The sequence below is a fragment of the Strigops habroptila genome, chromosome 1 (assembly GCF_004027225.2).
Source record: "Strigops habroptila isolate Jane chromosome 1, bStrHab1.2.pri, whole genome shotgun sequence".
NCBI classification, from domain to species: domain Eukaryota; kingdom Metazoa; phylum Chordata; class Aves; order Psittaciformes; family Psittacidae; genus Strigops; species Strigops habroptila.
In genome coordinates, this window is record NC_044277.2 from 72863917 (window position 1) to 72884376 (window position 20460).

The window sequence follows — 20460 nt, forward strand, 5'->3', positions numbered from 1 at the left end:
ACAATACAATACACACATGCAGAGATCACACACGTATTTCAGGTACAGCAAAGTGTAAATGCATAGTTTGTCTCTGGTGGATTTTGCAGGCCAGACAAAGATTTTCTGCTAAAACCTTGGTGTTCACAGAGGAAGAAATATAGCTCAACCTCAGACCTGCAGAGCTTGAATTGATTCCCTCCCCAGTATGGAACTAATACTCTACTTCTTTTGAGTGAGGAAAAGTTTCAGCTGTGCTTATTTCATGGTTCTGCTGACTCATAGGTTCACAATAATTGAAGATAATTTTGCAGTGTATCTAATACCTGTAAAAGGCTTCCTATATTTTAATGTCATTATAACCTAGTCTTGCAGCCAGGATTATGGTTTATCCTAGTCTGGGAAATGTATGAGGATTCTGATTCTGGAGTATTACTTTGGAATCACTAATTCAGATCGGTCCTCGTGTGGTTCCAACATTTTAATGCAGAAGTGTTTCTTTAATTAAAACTGGAATTAGCCTCGTGTATTTTCAAATAAGGAAATCCACCTGGATATCCAAAACCAACCATTCTGGAAAGATTATTTCAAAATAGCAATTTCAATTCCATGCGTTGGCAAGCTCTTCTGGACACATTAGCACCTAGTAATAGTTTAGGCCACATTACTCAGAACCACAGAATGGTTGTGGCTGGAAGAGACCACCAGAGAACATCTATCTAGTCGAATCTCCCTGCTCAAGCAGAGTCATCCACAGCACATTGCTCAGGATCATGACAGGATTGATCCCTCCTCAAGCTTTCTCTTCACTAGGCTGAACAGGCCCAGCTCCCTCAGCCTTTCCTCACAGGAGAGATGCTCCAGACCCTTCTAGTAGCCCTTCACTGGTGTTGCTCCACGAGCTCCATGTCTCTCTTACACTAGGGAGCCCAGAAGACCTGTTGATAACTTGCATGGTATTAGTACACAGGAATACTTCTGCTATGTAATAATACCCAGTGTTTTATTACCAGGAGAACAGGTTCATACTGAGTGTGATAGTAACTTTGAGGAAGCAACATATATAGCTAAGGAAAAATGAAGGAATGCAACAGTGGTAGAAATACTTCATCTAATATTCTTGCTAGAGTTCTAGGAGTGAAATAAAGCATAACCAAATTTGCAGTAATTGCTTTCTTTTGTTAGTAAATCCAGTACCCTTTTTAGTACTGTGCTGTTATAGTAATCTTTTGTGTATATATAGATTGATTAGCTGATGTTTAACAAAGATGACAAAATAAAAATGATGGAGTACAGAGGGAGAGAACAGTTATAGTAGAATAGCTATGATAACATTACTTAGCAAAACAGTCCTGTGATGCAATAATATTTTAAGCATAGAATGTAAAAACCAATATTCAACAATTTCCATAAATTGTTGGGGTTTTTTTACACCAGAGAAGTCACTATTTGTACAGCTTTTAGCAGGTGACTATTTACTTAGGCAAAATGTCATAGTAAGACCAGTTTTCAAGACTTCTAAGTGTGTGAAACCTATCTTCCATGAGAAGTTTCAACTCTTGAACCTTCTTGGTAAGATTTTGCAGAACATTGGGCTGATACAACCTTTCATTGCCCCTACTTTCAGAACTGATCCACTGACACCACCAGTACAAATTATATCATCGATAAATTTGCCTCAAAGAAATTACTGCCATCCAAGGTTGCTTCTGAAGGCTACAGCTGCCAATAAAAGACAGCTGACTGGTTCTTTGTTGCAGAGGAAAGTCTTTATTCCCCTGCCACAGATCTTATTCTTTATTACAGATACATAGAGCCTTCGAAGTAAATATCAAACACTGCAACTTTAGAGAGTTTAATAGTTATTTTTCTCATTATAATAATTCTATTTATCTCACATTATAGTTAATTAGCAGGTATACAAAAGTCACTTGTGCTTTATGCTTGGTCTACTCAACTCTGAAGAAAGTGGGAGAATTCATAGTGAAAATAGTAGCTCCAGTGAATAATGTTGACAGTCTTCTGTAAAAGCTGGATAAACAGGTGTGAATTGCAATACCCAAGTGATAATAACGTGGTCAAATCTTGAGGATTTTCCCCAAGGAGAGCCGAATTAAGCTAACCATTTTGCTGCTTTCTCCTGGAGCATGAAGACATCAGGGCTTTTTGGGCAACTGTTTGTAAGAACTCAAATGTCTCAAACCATTTTTTCCTACCTGACTCCTGAAAACAGCAGGATTATGTCGGTATGTTCAAAACTATTCAGCCATTGGCCAAAGTCAGTGAGAGACCACCCCACCATGAAACATATCAATCCAAATAAGTAGCATGGGCAACTCATAAACAGCAAAAACATCATGGCATATGGAAAGGGCTGAGCAACCAAATCTATAGGTGCGACAACAGGCTCTGCATGTGGTATGGTCTGCTGCCATGGTGCTAAAGTGCACTAAACTGCACCTAGAACACAGACAAAAAATAAAAAAAATCAAAATAAGCCTCCAAATGTAAAACTGTATTTTCAAGGACCTTCAATAACAGTGTTTGTGGGAGCGGAACTGTGAGCTCGTATGGAACAGGACTGCCCTGAATCAGAGGGAATGTCTGTCAGAGGCAGCACGATGTCACAGAGGATTCCACCACAGGAATGTGCTGGAGGAACAGATTTACAAGAAAATACAGATTAGCTAAATATGTACTGCATGTCAGAATGATAATTAAGGAGACATAACAAACTACAAATAGAAGCAATAAGCACATGCTTTGAGGCTAGTATGTGAAGATAAAACAAGGAATAATGAAATAAAAAGAAAAAACAGGCAATCTCAAAATTATCTTGACATTGAGATATTAGCTTGTGGAACAGCTAGTTTGTTCAACAGAGGGACTGAAGTTGCATTGTCTGAAAGCTTTGCAATAAACCTAAAGATTAGAAAAGATTAAATGGTGAGCACTCTGCCATTGACACGAAAAGACAGAGCAGATGTGCTAGCACATCTTGAGGCTTTGGGGTTTTTTAAGGCTGTTATTCATACACAAGCATGCTTTACTTCTATTTCTCAATAATTCTGTGAAGTAGATATTAAAGACTACACATGCCCTTGATCTGGGAAAGAAACTCTAGTTATTAATGATGCAAGTTCAGAATACAGCCTTGGCACAGTTATACAGCCATAAGTATGATAAACGTGAATGGATAAAATTAAAATAAGCAAAAAAAAAAAAAAAAAAAAAAACAAACCACAATGCCCCAAGGCACTACCTTAGGTAAGGTTTACCCATTACTCTAGTTATCCATTGCTATTGTGTTGAAGTAATAGTTGGCAACATATAACAAGAATGTTAGTATTAAAGCAAGCTCTCAGCAATTCAGTGACTAAGTTTCAGATGTTTCATTACGTAGTGAAATTTATAACCCTGAGGAAGGTACCTATACCCTCTTCAAGGAGAGAACCAAATAATATGCTTGAAATCTAGCTTAAGCTAGGAAAAAAACTAGTCTAGCCAAAAGTCAGTGATAGTGAGAGAAAGACTATGTCTCCATTTTCCAAATGACATTAGTCCTTAATGATAGATGACAAGGAGATGCCTTATTTTATCTGGATCACATCTGCAAATCCTCTCCTTTCTCACAAAACAGCTAGAATTGCTGGTGAACGCTTTAACCAAGAAGAAAGTATGGATGGCAACCATTTTGATGCAACGGATATTTAATTATTACAAGGAAAGTCATACAACTACAAAAGATATGATTGGAAAACCCCACAAGGAATAATTTTATCTCCTTTTAAGTAAGTCATACCAGTGGAAGACAAGATTTTACATAGCTTTGGGCAGTGGAATAAGTTATCATTTGAGCAGGATTTGAGTCATTTAACTACTGCTCTACTTAGCAAAAGGGAACAGCACTTTTTTCTTTTTTTTTTTAAAGCAATCTTCTAAAACCTAGTCAATTAGACCCCACTGTTCAAACAGGGAGAGGAATGCTCAGCCTGCAGCCATGCATCTGGTCTATGATTTGAGACAGCAGTCCCACCCCGTGAGGCCAGAAGTATGTTTGCGCCCTTCAGCCAGAATAGCACTGATGTGCCCCGGGACTTGTACTGACGGAAGCACAGATACCAGGGACCTTGTGGGACCTCCATACAGGCAACAGCTAAGCAGGTGCTCTGGAAGTCTCATCTCTGAATTATGGAGTTCACATCTCACTATTAACATAATGAGACTGCAGCCTTGAACTGTCTGGCGTGCAGGCTTGGTATAAGTATGGGACACATGTATTATTGAGCTCTCTGTGTTTATGATTGCCATTATGGGTACACAAATCCTAAGAAAACACGGGATACCAGGTTAATCTCTCTTTCTGAAATAAACGTGTGTGCTTAGGGAATCACATTCAATGTCTTATGCAACCAGAATGGCATAATCATATCACATTCAAGAAAAGAGAGAAGCATTAGAATATTTCATTAGATTTTTTTCTTTCAGATATACACATACACACACATATATCCCTCACAATATATAAGGTCTTCACTTCATGAAAAAGAGGAAACAAAACAAAAAGGGCTACCAAACCACCACACATCCTGTTTCAACTCCCTAAATCAAATAAAGATGAAACTTGGTCCTATGTTGGCCCCTAAACCAGCAAAAAACTTGAGGCATAGACATGCCTATATTTAACTTTCCCTTAAAATAAGTATTGCAGTCTTCCAGTAAAATAAGTATTGCAGGCTTTGAGTGTCCTATCACTTCTATTTCAGTAGAAAATGCTTAAAATATGCTACATAAGACAGCATAAACAAAAAGGGCTGGTAAAGAACTGTAATAAAGAGAATACTACCCTTCCGTAGTCTACTCCAGTTTTCCAGGGCATGGCTTTTCCTCCAGTCTTGTTCTCAACCCAGTAGACTTTCATTGGGTTCCTGCATGGCACCAATCCCCACGTAGAGCCAGGTCCCTTGGAAAAGTCCTTCCACTGTCCCATGCCACAGCTCTATACCTTTGCCCTGTGGCCACCTCCCTGCTGTGACCGCATGTGTGGTCCCTCTGACAGCCAGAAATGTCTCCTCCTGCAAATGATCACTGCTTTTGCATGGAGTATAATCTCTGTCTGCTGCACAAACAACATCTCTGTTATCCTGAGTGTAGCTGCCAAGAAAGGCAACCCCTTCTCTCTCCTTTAATAGCCCAGCTTCTCAAAGGAACGTATATTAAACAAGCTGAAAGCAAAATACACTAAAACACAACCAAATGCATCTGTCACAGTTCTCAAAAAGCTCATCACATTGGTTCAGAGTCTCTCTGATGTAAAAAAAGAATAATTACACTTAATTACTGTAACCACAAATCAAAGGGAAGATATAACTAATGACATGAAATTATCGATCTCTAGTAGCATATGTTTTGCAACCCAGAAGTGCTTTTGGATAACCTACAGAAAAAGTTGTATGCTGAACTTTAAACTCCATAACTACCTCAATACAGTCTAAAACCAAGCGACAATTTTTATTTTCCTTGTTTGACTGAACAACTATTAGCTGCATAACTCTTTCACCTAGTAGAATATTAACATTTCTTATGGTTTCCTGATCCAGCACTACCTTTAAATAGCCACTTTTGCAACCAGACTTAACTTCAGTTCATCCAATCCAGTTTTCTTTCTGAACCCACAGAGATATTCTTTGCTCAGTTATAACACTGTTTGTTTAAAAAAAACCCCACATTAAATTTGTTCAAATTTCAAGTTTCAAATATATTAAACCAGCAGGTATATTGCACCTTATTACATACCTGTTTTGTATATAAACCATGTCTTAAAGTTTCATATCACAATTCAGAATCTTTATGACGACACTTAAATTTCAATATAATTCCTTGAGAGTCTCATCTAGTCCTGACAAGTCTGCACAAGAAGTCAGAGACACTTCTGATAAACAGTGTAGATAGAAAGTAATTGCTGAGAGAGGTAATTAATTTGGATTCCTGCTTACAGTCATTTTCAATTCCCATTTTTCCACAACCCCCTGTAAGCATTTTTCTCCACTCAAATCAAACTGGATGATTCTTCATACCTGTATGTTTTGTAAAAGAGACATCTCTTCAGGGGGACTTTAATCACATGTTCCTGAAGGCCCACAAAAAGGACACTCTGGCTGTGCAGGATCTGAAGGCTCCTGATAGGCTCTCGCTGACTTTTTGGCAGCAGTTCAATTTCCTCAAGCAGGCAGCTGCTTGAAGTCTGGTTCATTGGGGCAAGTACTTTCTTAATAGTACCATAGTCTGCAAATGCAAGAGGAAAATGAGTTACTAAAAATCATAACAGGAATTCTACCTACTTAGTGTCATTCAGTGAATGAATCTTCATCTCATGCTGGATGTTTTCAACGAAGCCTCAGAACGTGGGAGTACTTTGACTGGAGTTTCCTAAATTGCTTATAGTACGGTGAAAAGAACTTGAGAACAGCCATTAAAGTTTTCTACGATGTGATGTAATATAGTAAAAAATAATCTTATTAGTGTATAACAGACTTCACAGCAGTAGTCACTAGAAAATGAGCTTTCAAAGTCTGATCATTATAAATGCACATTCACAGCAAGGGTTACTGGTTTTAGTTTACCAGATTGTACTGCTCATTACTATGTTTAAAGCAGTTTAAAAAGCAATAAAGTCCATCATTGTTCCAGTCTGTTTTAAAATACTATGTGTTGAAAACTATGGGGTTTACATATGTATTGTGTTCATATGCATGAATATCTGCAGGTCTTAATTGAGTCTAGGTGAATACAATAATAAAACAAGGCTGTGTTCCTTCTTCTTACTTATCTGGATTTTGACCTCTAGAAAAATCTTATCTTTTAGCATTTGCTCTCAACTTCTATTCTTATTGTGATTTCTAAGCAAACACAGTTAAGCATCACAAACCAGTGTCAGACAACTGATGAGATTTCTGATTCACTCATGCAAAGTTTTTGAATAATTTAGAAATATCAAAGAACATTTGTTCTGAACGCAAAAGACAACATTCTCATACTGATAAATATTTTAGGTACCTATCTGACCAAAACTGCATTATGCAATCTTTCATGTACCAGCTACAGTAAATTTTAAAGATTCAACACTGCAAACACATACTGAGATTAGTTCTTACTCATGTGAAGTCTCAAAAGACTGTAACATCTCTTGTGAGTCGGTAAAAAATTCAAGACAAATATTTGGGATGTTCTGCAGCCCAGTAAATATGGGTTTTGCCATCACTAGCACAAAGCCAGAAGCTTGGTGGAGAGCTGGCCGTGCAGGTTCTCAGCACAGGTCTGACCCTGCCTTATCGAGAGCTTGTTTCAGCTATGGCAGCAATTGCCTGGTGGCCATGTGCTTGTTGCCTCCGCATGTTGGCTTCACTCTGGGAGCAGCCGGGGCAGGGGCTGGCACCTCTACATAGTCACTGCCCTCATACCTTCCAGGGTAACAAGGTGGTGGGAGAGCAGTGTGCAGCTCCCACATTTCGCCTGGGAAGTAGTGAGGAACAGCAATTCAGCAACCTTAAGGAAATACAAAAAAGTAGCCTCAAGCAAACTCCAAAACTGAAGAGGAGGTGGAGAACTCAAGATGCTAATCACTGTTAAAGTCTTCTCCCTCTTCCTGAGGAAGACTTAATAGTCTTAAGAACTGGAGAAGTACTGGAAGGGGGAGCATAACACCAAATAACATTTTGTAGGAAGTTTATGTATCAGATTTTAACCATATCATTAACAAAACTTTAATACTTAGATAATATGGACTTAATTTTATAAGACAGTCAAAACTAATTAGATGAACTATAAATGCTTAGCTCAGTAGATAAAGTGCATTCCCCTTAGTCCCTAACAAGATTTTGAGTGTAACAGATAATGTCTGCATGTTAAAGCCTTCTGACTGACCTCTCTATTCTTAATATAATCACTTTCTATAATTGTTTACCTTTTCCTCCTTTCTTGGTATAAACAGGCTTGTCAGGACTCACTGTATGTATTTATTAGGAAAAAACCTTTCATTAAATGACAACTTCAATTTTCATTAAAATTTAACCTTTTTGCTATTAAAAAACACTCTAATTTGACTATCACTTTCTTTCCAAACAATCTAAAGTACAGTTATATTAAAAAAGCAACTAAACCGTTGCCAAGAGTCAGTTTTGTCTCACAATTAAGTGACAACCAGCTCAACTGAAGAATCTAAGAAGCAGTGTTTCTACTGATGATGGCTGGATGCAAAATCTCAACTATAATTACAGTAAGTTTCAAAAGTATGAGAAGTGCCCAGAAAAAAATCAGTGGCTGTGTGGGTTAGACTTTATTTTTTAGAGCACAGAACTTGGAAGAGGTACTAGGAGGAAGAAAAGAAGAATCAGTGAGATCATTTTACAGACATAAATTAATCGGTATCACTTTATAGATCAGTTAGTACAATTCTCTATCACCTGTCTAACTGGCAGCCAACAGATTCAGCATGATTCATGATTCATTATAGTTGGCTTGCCTGCATCTTTTTCCTGCATGAGACAAAAATCAGGTACACATTCAGCACATGCTTCTTGTACAAACTAATATTTCTTCCTGCCACTGTGCTGAGTCTGGCATCCACACTTGCTGTCACCTCTGCCAAGATAAAAGAGAATAAAAAAACCCCCTAAGACTGGAGGCCTCCTTCCTCCATGCCTACATACATATTTAATTTAAAAGTGCAGCTTTGGACAAGAGAATATTATCAAAACCAAATACGTTGTGTTTCTTTTCTCCTCAGTGAATTTGTTTATTGTAGAGGGCAGAATTCCAATTTTTTTTTTTTTTTTTTTTAATGTTCAGGCCTATGACCTGGAGAATATGGTTACAGCATCATACTACTCTAGATTGAAATAAAACATTCTCACTTTGAGATCTGCCAGCATTAATGCCTTCCCCAGGACAGCTGTCATTGCTCTTGTTCTTCCTTCTTATCTTGGCATACCTTTTCCGTTCCTCCCGTTTCCTTTTGCCTTCTTTCAGCATCTCCCAAAACATTCCTTTCCCATTTGCCATCTAAGAGGGTCAGCACTTGCACAGAAATGTTGGAAGTCATAACTGACTGGGCTTTAAGTGAAGAAACAGTGCCAGAAATCCCACAGATTATCAGGAAGAAACACTACTCTTCAAACAGCCATGTGGGTCATATGTAAGTTCAATAAAAAAAGAATAAAATGCTATCTGAGATCTACTTCTGCCTCAGTAAGCTCTCCTACTTCAGACCTTTTATAACCTATCTTCTCTGCTTTAAATTCCTCCTGCCTATGACTCTGATTTTGCATGAACCACCTGGGAGCCCAAAGTAGGGTGAGGATCTATTTGTATACTGCAACTTTTGAGACAGGCATAGATTGAATTGGTGGCTATGTTCATCAGACTATGGTACATAGCAAGGGTATGTAGCTATCAACCTTCTCAAACTATACCCACATGTAATAATGGCTATACCAGGCTCCCTTACAGTGGAAAATCATTGCCATTTGCTCCAGTGTTTTCAATTCTACTACAATGCATGCAATATCACGCACCCAGCCTCCAGCAAAGATTGCATATTTCCTAAAGAACTTGTTAAAGTCCCATCCTTGAAAGTGTTGACTGTTCAGCCTTTTTCACACCACAGTTGTAAAGCAAAATAAAGAGAGAAGTAGAGAAAGAAATGTGTCTTGAATACAGCTCTGGGGCATGCAGGTTTTCAGAACAGTCAAAATCTTTCAAGTGAATATTTACTTTATAATCAAACTCACTGTCCACTTCTGCCAAGAAATAGCTAAGAAGAATAATAAACACAGACCTTCCTAATGGATGTAACTTTACCACCACGGACACAGGGAAAGTTCCAGTTTCATCACAAATGTCAAAGCTGAGTCCAACAGCTACATAAGAATTCAAATGAATGGCACCTTTGCATCCTGAGTGTAAGCAAGACATACTGGAATAGACGCAGACACCTGACAGCCTTGATTTAAGGATGACCAAGTATATATAGGAGTAGTAAAATACAATGACATTGGCCAGAATGAGTAAATGATGTGCTTTAACCTCAATACTTTTTAAAAGACCTGCAAAACCAGCAATTGAACATTCGAAATCTAATCACTGTGAATGAAGATGAAGAGGAAAGACAAATTCCAGTTGAAATATTACAATGTAATGTGTAGGAGACTATGAAGAACTGAATGGAAAGCCTGAGATGGAGTTGAAGAGAACAAGTTTGGAGGCAACAGAGTCTGTAATGAACAAAATGATAATGGGACAAAACCAAAGGATGGTAAATGGTATAAAGCACAGCTAGCAACGGAGAATGATGCAAGAGTGTGGTTGAAAATCATTATAACATCTATGGAGACACCTGCAAAGGAAAACAGAAAATGAACATGCAAGATAAACGGCAGATGCAACAAACTAATAAACTTGTAATTTCTTGATAACATAAATAAGAACACTCAAAGAAGCTGTAGCGACTTCTTGCTATGGAGGAGAATAAATATTTATCTGAGCTATTATGTTTACAAAATATTGCTGTATTCTTCAAGCAAAAACTTCTTTAGCAAATCATCCAAAATGGGGGAGTGTCAAAGTTCATTTCACCACTTTAAAAGAAAGGAAAAAAACTTTACCTATTCCTTTTTGAGAGGGAAACTTTCAGACCTAACTCTTGTAATTTCTGACGGTGAAACAAAACCTAATTTAATCTACATTTTACATTAGTTTAGCATAGTATCTTGGAGCGAAAGGTGGTTTCCAGAAAGCAACTGAACCAGCACCAAAACACAGAATCTGAGTCAACGTTTTTCAGAGGAGAAGCTTATAGTATCATCTTCCAGTAATGCTGAAAAAAAAGTCATTGGTGCCTTCTAAGCTATATGAGTTGCTAGCAAAAGGTACTTGTAATAGTCTCAAATATATCCTCAGACTAGTTTTATGCCTATATTTATAACTTTACAAGTATTCCTGCACTTTCTGAGTACAAGAAGGTGCCTTTACAGATCTGAAAATATCCTTGCCTATACCACGAAAAACTCAAGAAACAGCAACATCCACTGCAAATTATAAACTAAGAATAGTAAATGTAAATAGGGGCCTATTTAACCATCTCCTCAGAAAATATTGTTTTGAAAAGTACGATGCTGTAAGTAGATGAAAGAATGTGGTCAATGCAGAAGAAATCGTCAATGAAAGACACAGAAAATGGAAGCTAAAGCTCTATTCGGTACTTCAAGTGACATTTGTAATTGAACTTGAGTAAGGAATAAGGTACAACCTATGCAAGAAATACACTATGCATATTAAGTGAAAACAGACTCACTGACATCTTTAACAATCTGTCAACATAATAGAATCATAGAACAGTTAGGGTTGGAAAGGACCTTAAGATAATCAGGTTATTTGTTTTAAAGAAAAGTTTAAAATTAATAGATGCATATTCCAGAGAATACGTTTTTAAAGTGTAGCTGAAATGGATGCAAATTACATGTTTTCAATGAGTGTAATCTGAAATAGACTTTGTAAAATAATATTTATTAACTATTTTTATTTTGTCCATTATACTCTGGCTTTGCATATTATTTGTTGCATATAAATTATTTTTCCAGAGGGAAAATAAAAGCATTCACACAGTATTAAGACTGGTGATATTAAAGAACAAATCTGTTAATGTTTCTTGTAAATATTATCCATATGTATATACAAAGTATTCACATTCATCATATAACATTCGTATTCAGCACCATAGAAACAGAAAAAAAATAGGGTTTTAGGGTTGTCTTCAAAGCAGTGGTCTTTCAGAAGAATAAATTGAAATACCAAACAAAAATTGATGTACAGAATCTATAATTGTATGAAATCAAAGAAAGTGCAAGGTGATTGATAAACATCCTCTCACTGTGAAAAAATTCATCAGTTTTTGTCTTCCTCCACTGGAAGAGCTAAAAGAAAGCCCTACTGCAAAGCAGAATGTGCATTTGGTTAAAAGCAGAAAATTAGTCCAAAGACAGTATTAGATTGCATAAGGGTTTAAGTGTGCTCAATGCAGAAAAAAAGACATAGGAACAGCTAATGCAGCAGCTGGATGAGCATACAAAGAGAAAGCCCAGGATTTATGATTTAGCAATCTGTGTAACATCAAAAAAGATGCATATGGTACACAGAATATTAAAAGATTTAAAACCTGCCCATTTTTTCCCTTCCTAAAATAACTTTAAAATTAGTGAAATCATTAATAGAATATGGATAATTAAAGCCTTTGCTATAATCTCTTTTCCCATACAGGGGTGGGGTACAATTTGGTTTAAAGCAAGGGCATATTTAGAAGATAAGAAAACATAACCATTCTCTGTAACTTAATTTATCTTTTACCTCCAGGTTTCTGAGATATGTATTTATACTTGATTTACTGGAATTGGTTTTTAATCACACTACTGCCTAAAGGACAAGTGAAAGACTGAGCTTCAACCCTTTTGCTTTGCTAAAAATAGATTATGGGTAAATGTAGTACTTCTACAATGATGCAGGGGAAAAAAAAAAAACCCACAACAAAAAAACAATCCAAGGATATAGTTTGATTTTAAAATTCCACCTTAAATTACAGAATTATACTTTAAATACTTTAACATTTTAAATGCATATTCGTTACTTCTTTAGGAAAAAAGTGAATATGAGATTCTGATGCTTTATCCAGGCATAAATTTAAATTTAATTTTTATTTTCAGAGTTCTTTTACATGTTTATAGTTTGTATCTCCATTTGAAATTAAACCACTGCTTGAACAATCTGATCAGTGTGCTAATTAATTTGGGGTTTTTTTCCTACTTTTAATACATTTCATGATGTAATAAAATATATATTATAAGATTTTTCTACAAGTGTCAGTCAAAAATGGAGGTTAGAAATCTAAACATGATCATTTTGCAGCCTTGATAGAGAATAAAAACTGTGACAAGTTTACGAAGAATTTCAACAATAAACTACTGTGACTGCCTTGCTATTACAGCTCACTATCATGATGACAATAACAAGACAAGAGTGGGTATTAACAGAAATACAGATAGAAAGCACATTTTTTATATCAAAAAGGCAATTACGTAACTGCATAACAAAAGCTTTAACAGGTACTGTAGCTGGAAATACAAAAATAATCTTGTTGCATTTTCCCAAGAAATGTTGCAAATTGTCTGCCCTGTTAATTTGGAGCTTCCTGTCAAACTATAACAGTTTGCAGCAATCTTACAGTTAGACATTCTCTTTTCTGGTGTCTTGACAATTATAAAGAAAAAAATAAGTGTTAAAAAGGTACATATTTACTTTCAATATATTTTAGTAAAAGGTATCTTTAAATTATATGCAAACAGTTATACTACATAGTGTTTAGTGTACTAACAGTTTCAGAGGAGAGAGTAGTTGGATAAAAGAGATGTTTCCTCCTGCCTGACAAAAAAAAACCCCGAAGTAATTTCACCAATCTCAAAATGTATGTATTTTTCATGACTTATGCTCATTGGTGCACCTTTATTTACTACTTCTGTTTTCAATCTGATAAGAGATTTTCAGCTTGCCAAAGATGTGACTGCAAGAGAGAAGACACAAGTTCATAAATTTGTCTGATTTGGAGCAGATGAACCTATCCATAACACTTCATAACTCAGTTTAGTCAGAAGTAACATATATCTTTAGAATACCTATAAGCAAAAGCTGTAACAGCTACAGTTCCTTAACAGGCTGGAGTCAACAAAACCCCACTTATTAACATTTCAATCTGTGGTACATTACATTTGTTTATATGACATAAAGCATTAGCTATTTTAAGACTTTATGAAGTGGTATCTTATAAAAATCTTTTATTTGAAAACTCAATTAATTTTTAATTATAAAAGTTTTAATACAGAAATTGTCTTATGAATTAATTTGGAGACTTGTGAGATCTGGGTTCAATTGCCAGCTTTCTCTCCCTTAAGACTTCATGTGTGAAACTGGTATTCAGAACAGTAATAACATCTAAAGTATAAAAAAAAATTAAAACTTGAAACTTCACTTTTTGTAAAACTGTTTTATGTAACGATAACAATATAGTTAGTATAGATACTTTAACAGGTACCTTTTCCTACTGAAGATCTTACACATCTTTTGTTACACTGTTTTCTTGCACACTGACTTGATCTGCTGACAAATTAAAAACCAGTGACAGTCCATTACCAAGCAATAATCTCATTTTGAACTTGTGTTTAATTCTGTTATACTGTTCTACTTCTGTCTATAAAGTTACGCAGTAATAAAAAAATATTTACAAGGATCATGATGAATGAAGTCAGCATCCTCAAAGAAGGCCAGTATAGCTTCTTGTCTTGCATCAGACTGAAATAACTTGGTATGTAAAAAGACATGTTCTTCTAGCTCAGAAATTTTTTCTCCCTAAGCACAGTTAGATGATAACTAAACAGATCAAATATCAAGAGCTACATGTGAGTAACACCTATTCTAGAGAACACCCATTTGGCAATATATTTTAATTACAGACACGCATGTTGGCAACATCCAGCTTTTACTGCGCTAAAAATCACACATACATAAGATTTGAAGCCCTGAGGCAAAGACGACACAAGAATTCTTACGGTTCTGAATGGGAAACGTTACACCTATCAAGAGATGTAATATTTTTATATCCTGGATTCTGAAAAGAGAAAGGAAGAAAACTATAAGGTTGCTACTGGGTAAGACAATTCAAAATGAAACAAGCTAACAAAAAAGTCTATATTAATTTCCCAGAAACTTATTCTCAGGAAGAGAAAACATCCCAATTTTTGTGAGATCTTGTCAAATATTTTATCAGTAGCTAGGACTGTATTTCTCAGAGAGTGAAGATGACGACCTCTAAAGAAATGTGTAACCTCTAACTAAAGTAGTAGAGCAGATAATAAACACAGATATTAATTGCAAGATTAAATGGTTCTTATGATTTAAGGCTTCCTATCTGACACAGAGCAGCAATGAAGAATGCCACACTGTACACAAAGGCTAAAATTACTAGTGAATACAGGCCCATGATCCCTGCCAGTCTTCCAAAGTTGAGATGTATTAACTCTGATTTGATCTGACTGGACAGGGAGTGCTTACTGCTTGTATTATTTTTTATTGCCTTCCTTCGTGCCACCACAGTAATAAATACCTTGTACTACCTAATGCATGCTATGAATACAATAGTGTTTTCCTACTGAATAAACTTGCCAGGGCCCAGATCAAAGAAGCACTTACATGCACAAGTGGAGAAAACTACTCAGATAATAACCCACAATAAACCTTGCCTCATTTCTTAACTGAGTCATATGTGGCTATTTTCATTGGAAGTGTCAGAAAGACAACTGACTACTGTGCAGATCCAGAAGCATCACAAACTTGGCTGACTAGAAGATTTCAGGGACTATCCCATACTCAAACTCATTTGCAGTTTGGATAGTACATGCCCCTACGCCTCAGCTCCTAGATGAGCCAAAGACATATATCCAGTACAAATCCAGTATGATGTACATGGTACTTGAGCAGCAATTTCACCATAAAGCACAGCTTTTGTTCAGAAATACAGAAGGAAAGAATGATGCTGATTTCTTTCTAATCTAAAATAGGAAGTAAATAGAGAAATGACAGAAGCAAAGTTGGGATTAGAGACATGAACCTAAAAACCTCTCACCAGATGTTCATCTCACTACTCTAGGACATTAAAGCAGTAACAGCCATAGTATACAATATATATAATCATATTACTTCTCATTTATGTAATAGTCTAGGAGTCAGGACATCTGGTAATAACTAGGAAATCTCACAGTTAGTTAAAAAAACAGCTTTTGTCTCCTAGGCAAGTGATTTAACCTCTCTGTTGGGTGTGGTCATGCCTATTCCTCCTGAAGGTGTGCAGCTGTATTACCAAATTTACAAGATTCGTGGGATAAGAAAGAAAAATAAAAATAAACTAGACGAATGAATCTGTAGACAAGTGAGTCTACACTCCGAGTATTATGACTCTTACCCAGTGACTTGATCCAGTAAAATACATATGGAACTTAATCTAACTTTTGTGAATCTGCCTGCAGGTTGTAGGACTCTTCACACAAAGGCCACGGTATTTAGAATAACACATCTTCATATTTTGATAACTCTTACGAGTCACAGAACAAAGTAAATAAGGCATATCTGTATTAAGAAATTCTTTAGCTTATGAGGATTTGCCATGTCCTATGACCAGAGCTGGGTAAAGGCAAGTGAAACCACCCCCCCACAAATACTAAAAGGAGGAAAGGAGGAAACCCCCACTGATTACTAACGGCACTGCTTGTATTTGCATAGTTGTAAACATTTGTATTTATTGAGGTTTATCGGGAAAAAGGCTGCAGAATGAAGTTCATAACACAAACAGGAGTTCAGTAGAATATTTAACTTCTGCTTTACTGACATCTCACACTGAGTATCATACATAAAATGTCATCATGCTTGTGATCCAACATTTCTGGGTTTTTGTTTGGTTGGGGATTTTTTTTGCTTGGTTTTTTTTTTTTTTTTAGGGTCAAGGATGAGTTTCATGTAAGGTTTGGAATTTCTTCCCCCCCACCCACTATTCCACTTTCTTCTTTGGTTGGCAGGTGTTCATTGAGTCACTCTTATAAATGTTCATCTTAAATGAAAGACTTTTTAGAAGTAGAAGGCCTTGCAGAATACTCTGAAGTTCACAATGCTCAGCAACATGCCAAGTTACCTAATCCTTTCTGGAAAGTTCTGATACAGCCAAGTCCGTTCAAAGGGAGGAAGGCTTCCTTCCCATTTCTCTCAGGAAGAGTCCTGAACACCAACTGTGTACTCATGCAAGAGTTACACAGTTGGTTCAAAGCTAAAACTTTTCTCCAGGATAAGGCGAGTTTCAATAGCTGCTTTCAAAATTAGGACCAGGTCTGTTGACCATCACTGTACACTACCAGGAGCAAAACAACAGATTTGAATATAGGCTTAGACCTAATAGAAAACTTAGCTTTGAAGACAGCAGGATAACACTGAATACCATGTAAGATACCTGTTTTCACTCGTGGCCTCACATTCTGTGCATTAGAATTATCTAATAACAAATGAATGTTATCAAGTCTAGTTTCCTCGCCAGAAAGAAGAGGTGACATTCCTGCAAAAACTAGAAAGGAAGAAGGAAGGGCTATTTCGCCATTCTAAGTCTATAAAATAGTCGAACAGGATTTGAAAACTCAGTGAAGAGGAGCTGGTCTCTTTTTAATGAAAGGTTGAGGCTTTGCCTTCAGCTTTTCACAGTCTTTCCTTTCCCAGCTCATGCATTACCCTTTCCCTCATGCAAGCAGAGCCAGCTCTTCTTCAGCCAGTAACTGCTTCCTGCAGTAATTCTGACTTCCAGTGCCAGCACAGAAGTGCACACGTCGTACGTTCTTTGGACATTTATTTATAGTCTTTTTCTGATAGAGCTGGGCAATTACAAAGAAATAATGATAATCTGTGAACTGAAAAAAGGGCTTCTCCTACTTAAATTTTTCCCATGAGAGAACAGAATACAAATGCCATCTACTTGCAGCAAGCAATTCATGAACATGTTATCTAAATTATAAACAAACTGTATGAGCAAATATCAGCAACAAACTAATCAAAATTGTGACCTATTTATGGGTTGATTAGAATAACAAAAAATGACTGCAAATAAGTAGTGGTTAATTTGTGAACCAAATAAAGGGCTGTGATTCTCACATATAAATTGCTGTCAGGGAATAATTTAGCCAGCTCTGGTTAGAGCTATCTACTTATTAAGAAATCTCTTTAGCACTCTCCAACTGGAGCTGGCAGAATGATTTATCTCTACATACAGTGATAAAGCCAAGGGAAATCAGTACTACTGGACATTTTAAATGTTGGGTTTGATCCCCTAGAGCCCTATACTATCATTTATAACTATCTAGCCTGGACTTTAGACATGACCATTCTCATTTGGTAACATTTTAAAGCCACTTTGCCCAGTACAGATGACACAATACACACGGCAGCAGCAAATCAACATTTCTGTGTTTAAATTACATAGTAAACCAGTAGTTTACACTGGAAAATAACAAACATTCTAGCAGAAATATATAGCAAGCATTCTTAGTAACATTCTTAGTAACAAGCATAAATCCCAGAACAGACATTAGGCTCTTGAAGACCAAACGATGCAACCAATTTCCTGGAAAGATTAATACTGTAAACAAAGTATTAATTCAGACAGGGTTTTCCTTTATCAGAGGTAGTGGTCACTACAAAAGGAGTAGAGAATAAGGTTATTGATTTTAGGGCTTCCTATTTGATTTTTTTAAACAAATGTTCAAGATCATCATGTTGCTGTTAGGACTGGTGTCTTCCAACATGCACCAGTTTTAGACAGCGGAGTAACTGACTGTCCTTGTTTCAAGCTTCTTAAAATGACATTGCATAAGGCCAGAAGGATAAGAAGTTACAGGAAAATATTTTTAAAACTGTTGCAGGAGTGCTTCACAACTGAGTAAAAGCACACTATATCTTTGTCAAGGAAAGGCACAAGAAACAAAGCAACCATGTTTTCTTACAACAGAAGAGAAACAGTTTTTAAAAAGTGACAACTGCCTGCCACAGTGTATAATGCCCCATTATCGATCTGCATTGAAATTTCTCTGTTTCTCTTGTTTTGAACTAGAAAGTATTAATGCATACAGATAGACTACCTTCCACTTTCACACTTGAATTGTGACTCAAATTTCAACTACTTTGATCATCATTATTATTACTGCATTTATATCGTAGTTTCTAGACTAAGAAGGTGCTTCTCAAAGTGAGAGGAAAATCTAGAGTTCCTATCTACAAAAATTATCTTCCAATAAGATTACTTCCAATAACCTCAACACACTTGAGATAATACAGTCAGAAATAGCACCAAATTAGAAAAAATACAATCAATTTAAGCTTTGTTGCTCTCTTCACTACATATGAAATGCACATAAACATGTATTTTTGCTTATAATTTTATGGTCAGTAACTTCACACAGTAACTACATACATTATGACACCATGCACATTAAACTGTGAAAGCTGCAGACTTTAATCAGAAGCTGTTATCTGCAGGAAAATAACAATATTTCATCTGAGATTTTTTAGCAAAAACACTTTTTTTCTTGTTAAGACCTTGGGTTGTTCCATAGTAAAAGGTATGCTGTACAGATTACAAAAATAAAAGGAAAAAGAACTGTAACAAACATCACAGAGGAATACAATTGTGCGCTACTTTTCATCAATTTACTCCCATTTGGTAAGACAAAAAGGAGAAATACAAACTGTTTTGATACCATTTCCAAACTGAGTTTCATTAATACTTCAAATACCTTCATCATGCGGTTGAGACTAGTTTCTGGATAATTTACAGCATCAGGGCTTCATGGGAAAAATGTTACATTTGTGGAGATTTACTACCTGTTATAACCCTTCTAAAAGCAAATGTATGGAAAATCCATCTGCATTTAAACAAAACAAAACAAAACTCTTGAAATTTCTTCAAGAAATCTCTCCACTTCATAATAATTGTTGTATGTGTTTCATCAGAATTATTTTTATCATTATTCTCAGCATTGCTACCTGTAATTTTGAGGTCTGAAAGGGAGGAAATACGCTTTCTAGAACTTTTTGGAAAGCGAAGTTCAAAACCTGTTGTAACATCCTCCAGTCATCTTTAAGCCTCAGATAAAACCTGGCTTTATGGCATAAAAATTCAAGTGAAGTTCAATGAATAACCCACTCTTTAGAGACATGCAATGTATCTAACAATAAATCTTTCTTCAGTTTTCAAACTGTTTTTTTAAGTCATCCATACCCCAACTTAATCAATGCTAAACTATAAAACCCAATAATCAAGATCCACCACTGGACATATACTGTTTCTACTCAGGATACATAGGGGATATACTCTATCCAGTGGGATTGAAGCACAGAGAAAACATGGGAGTTTTTCCACCAAGTAATTTTTAAAATATGTCCTTAAAGTTTCTTTTCAGACAGTGCAAATATGACCTTTTCTGAACTCCCAAGAAACAGCAACCAGAAATTACTTTCAGAATACCCTCAAAATAGATGTTATACCTAATAATTTTCTTATTCATTCTAACAAATCAGTACATTTAGCCACAGTCTTGTAAATAAGGGATACTTACTTTTGCTGCAGCATCCTGTTTTATAAAAGACCCACGTTGAAATCCTTTTGATATTGATAAAGTTTTTAACTATGCAGCAGACAAGCATTTAAATTGAAAGGAAGAAACAGAAGGGAGACAATAAAAGGAGCGGGGTAAGGGACAAAAGAGAGAAAAACAAACTGACATGTATAGCACCGTTTTGCTTGCATTATTTTCTAATGACAAAGTCTTTTAAACTTGAAAAGTTGTCAAAAGTATT

General features: G+C 36.1%; 1 protein-coding gene across 9 annotated transcripts in view; it reads right to left on the bottom strand.

The window, feature by feature from the left end:
- Nucleotides 1-20460, bottom strand: part of SEMA5A (semaphorin 5A) — a 326650-nt gene that overhangs the window by 94440 nt on the left and 211750 nt on the right. For all 9 annotated transcript variants that reach the window (XM_030495666.1, XM_030495658.1, XM_030495648.1 and 6 more), the window contains one exon: nucleotides 6057-6264. In XM_030495666.1, coding sequence (XP_030351526.1) covers nucleotides 6057-6264 — 208 coding nt within the window. The remainder of the gene's footprint in view (nucleotides 1-6056; nucleotides 6265-20460) is intronic.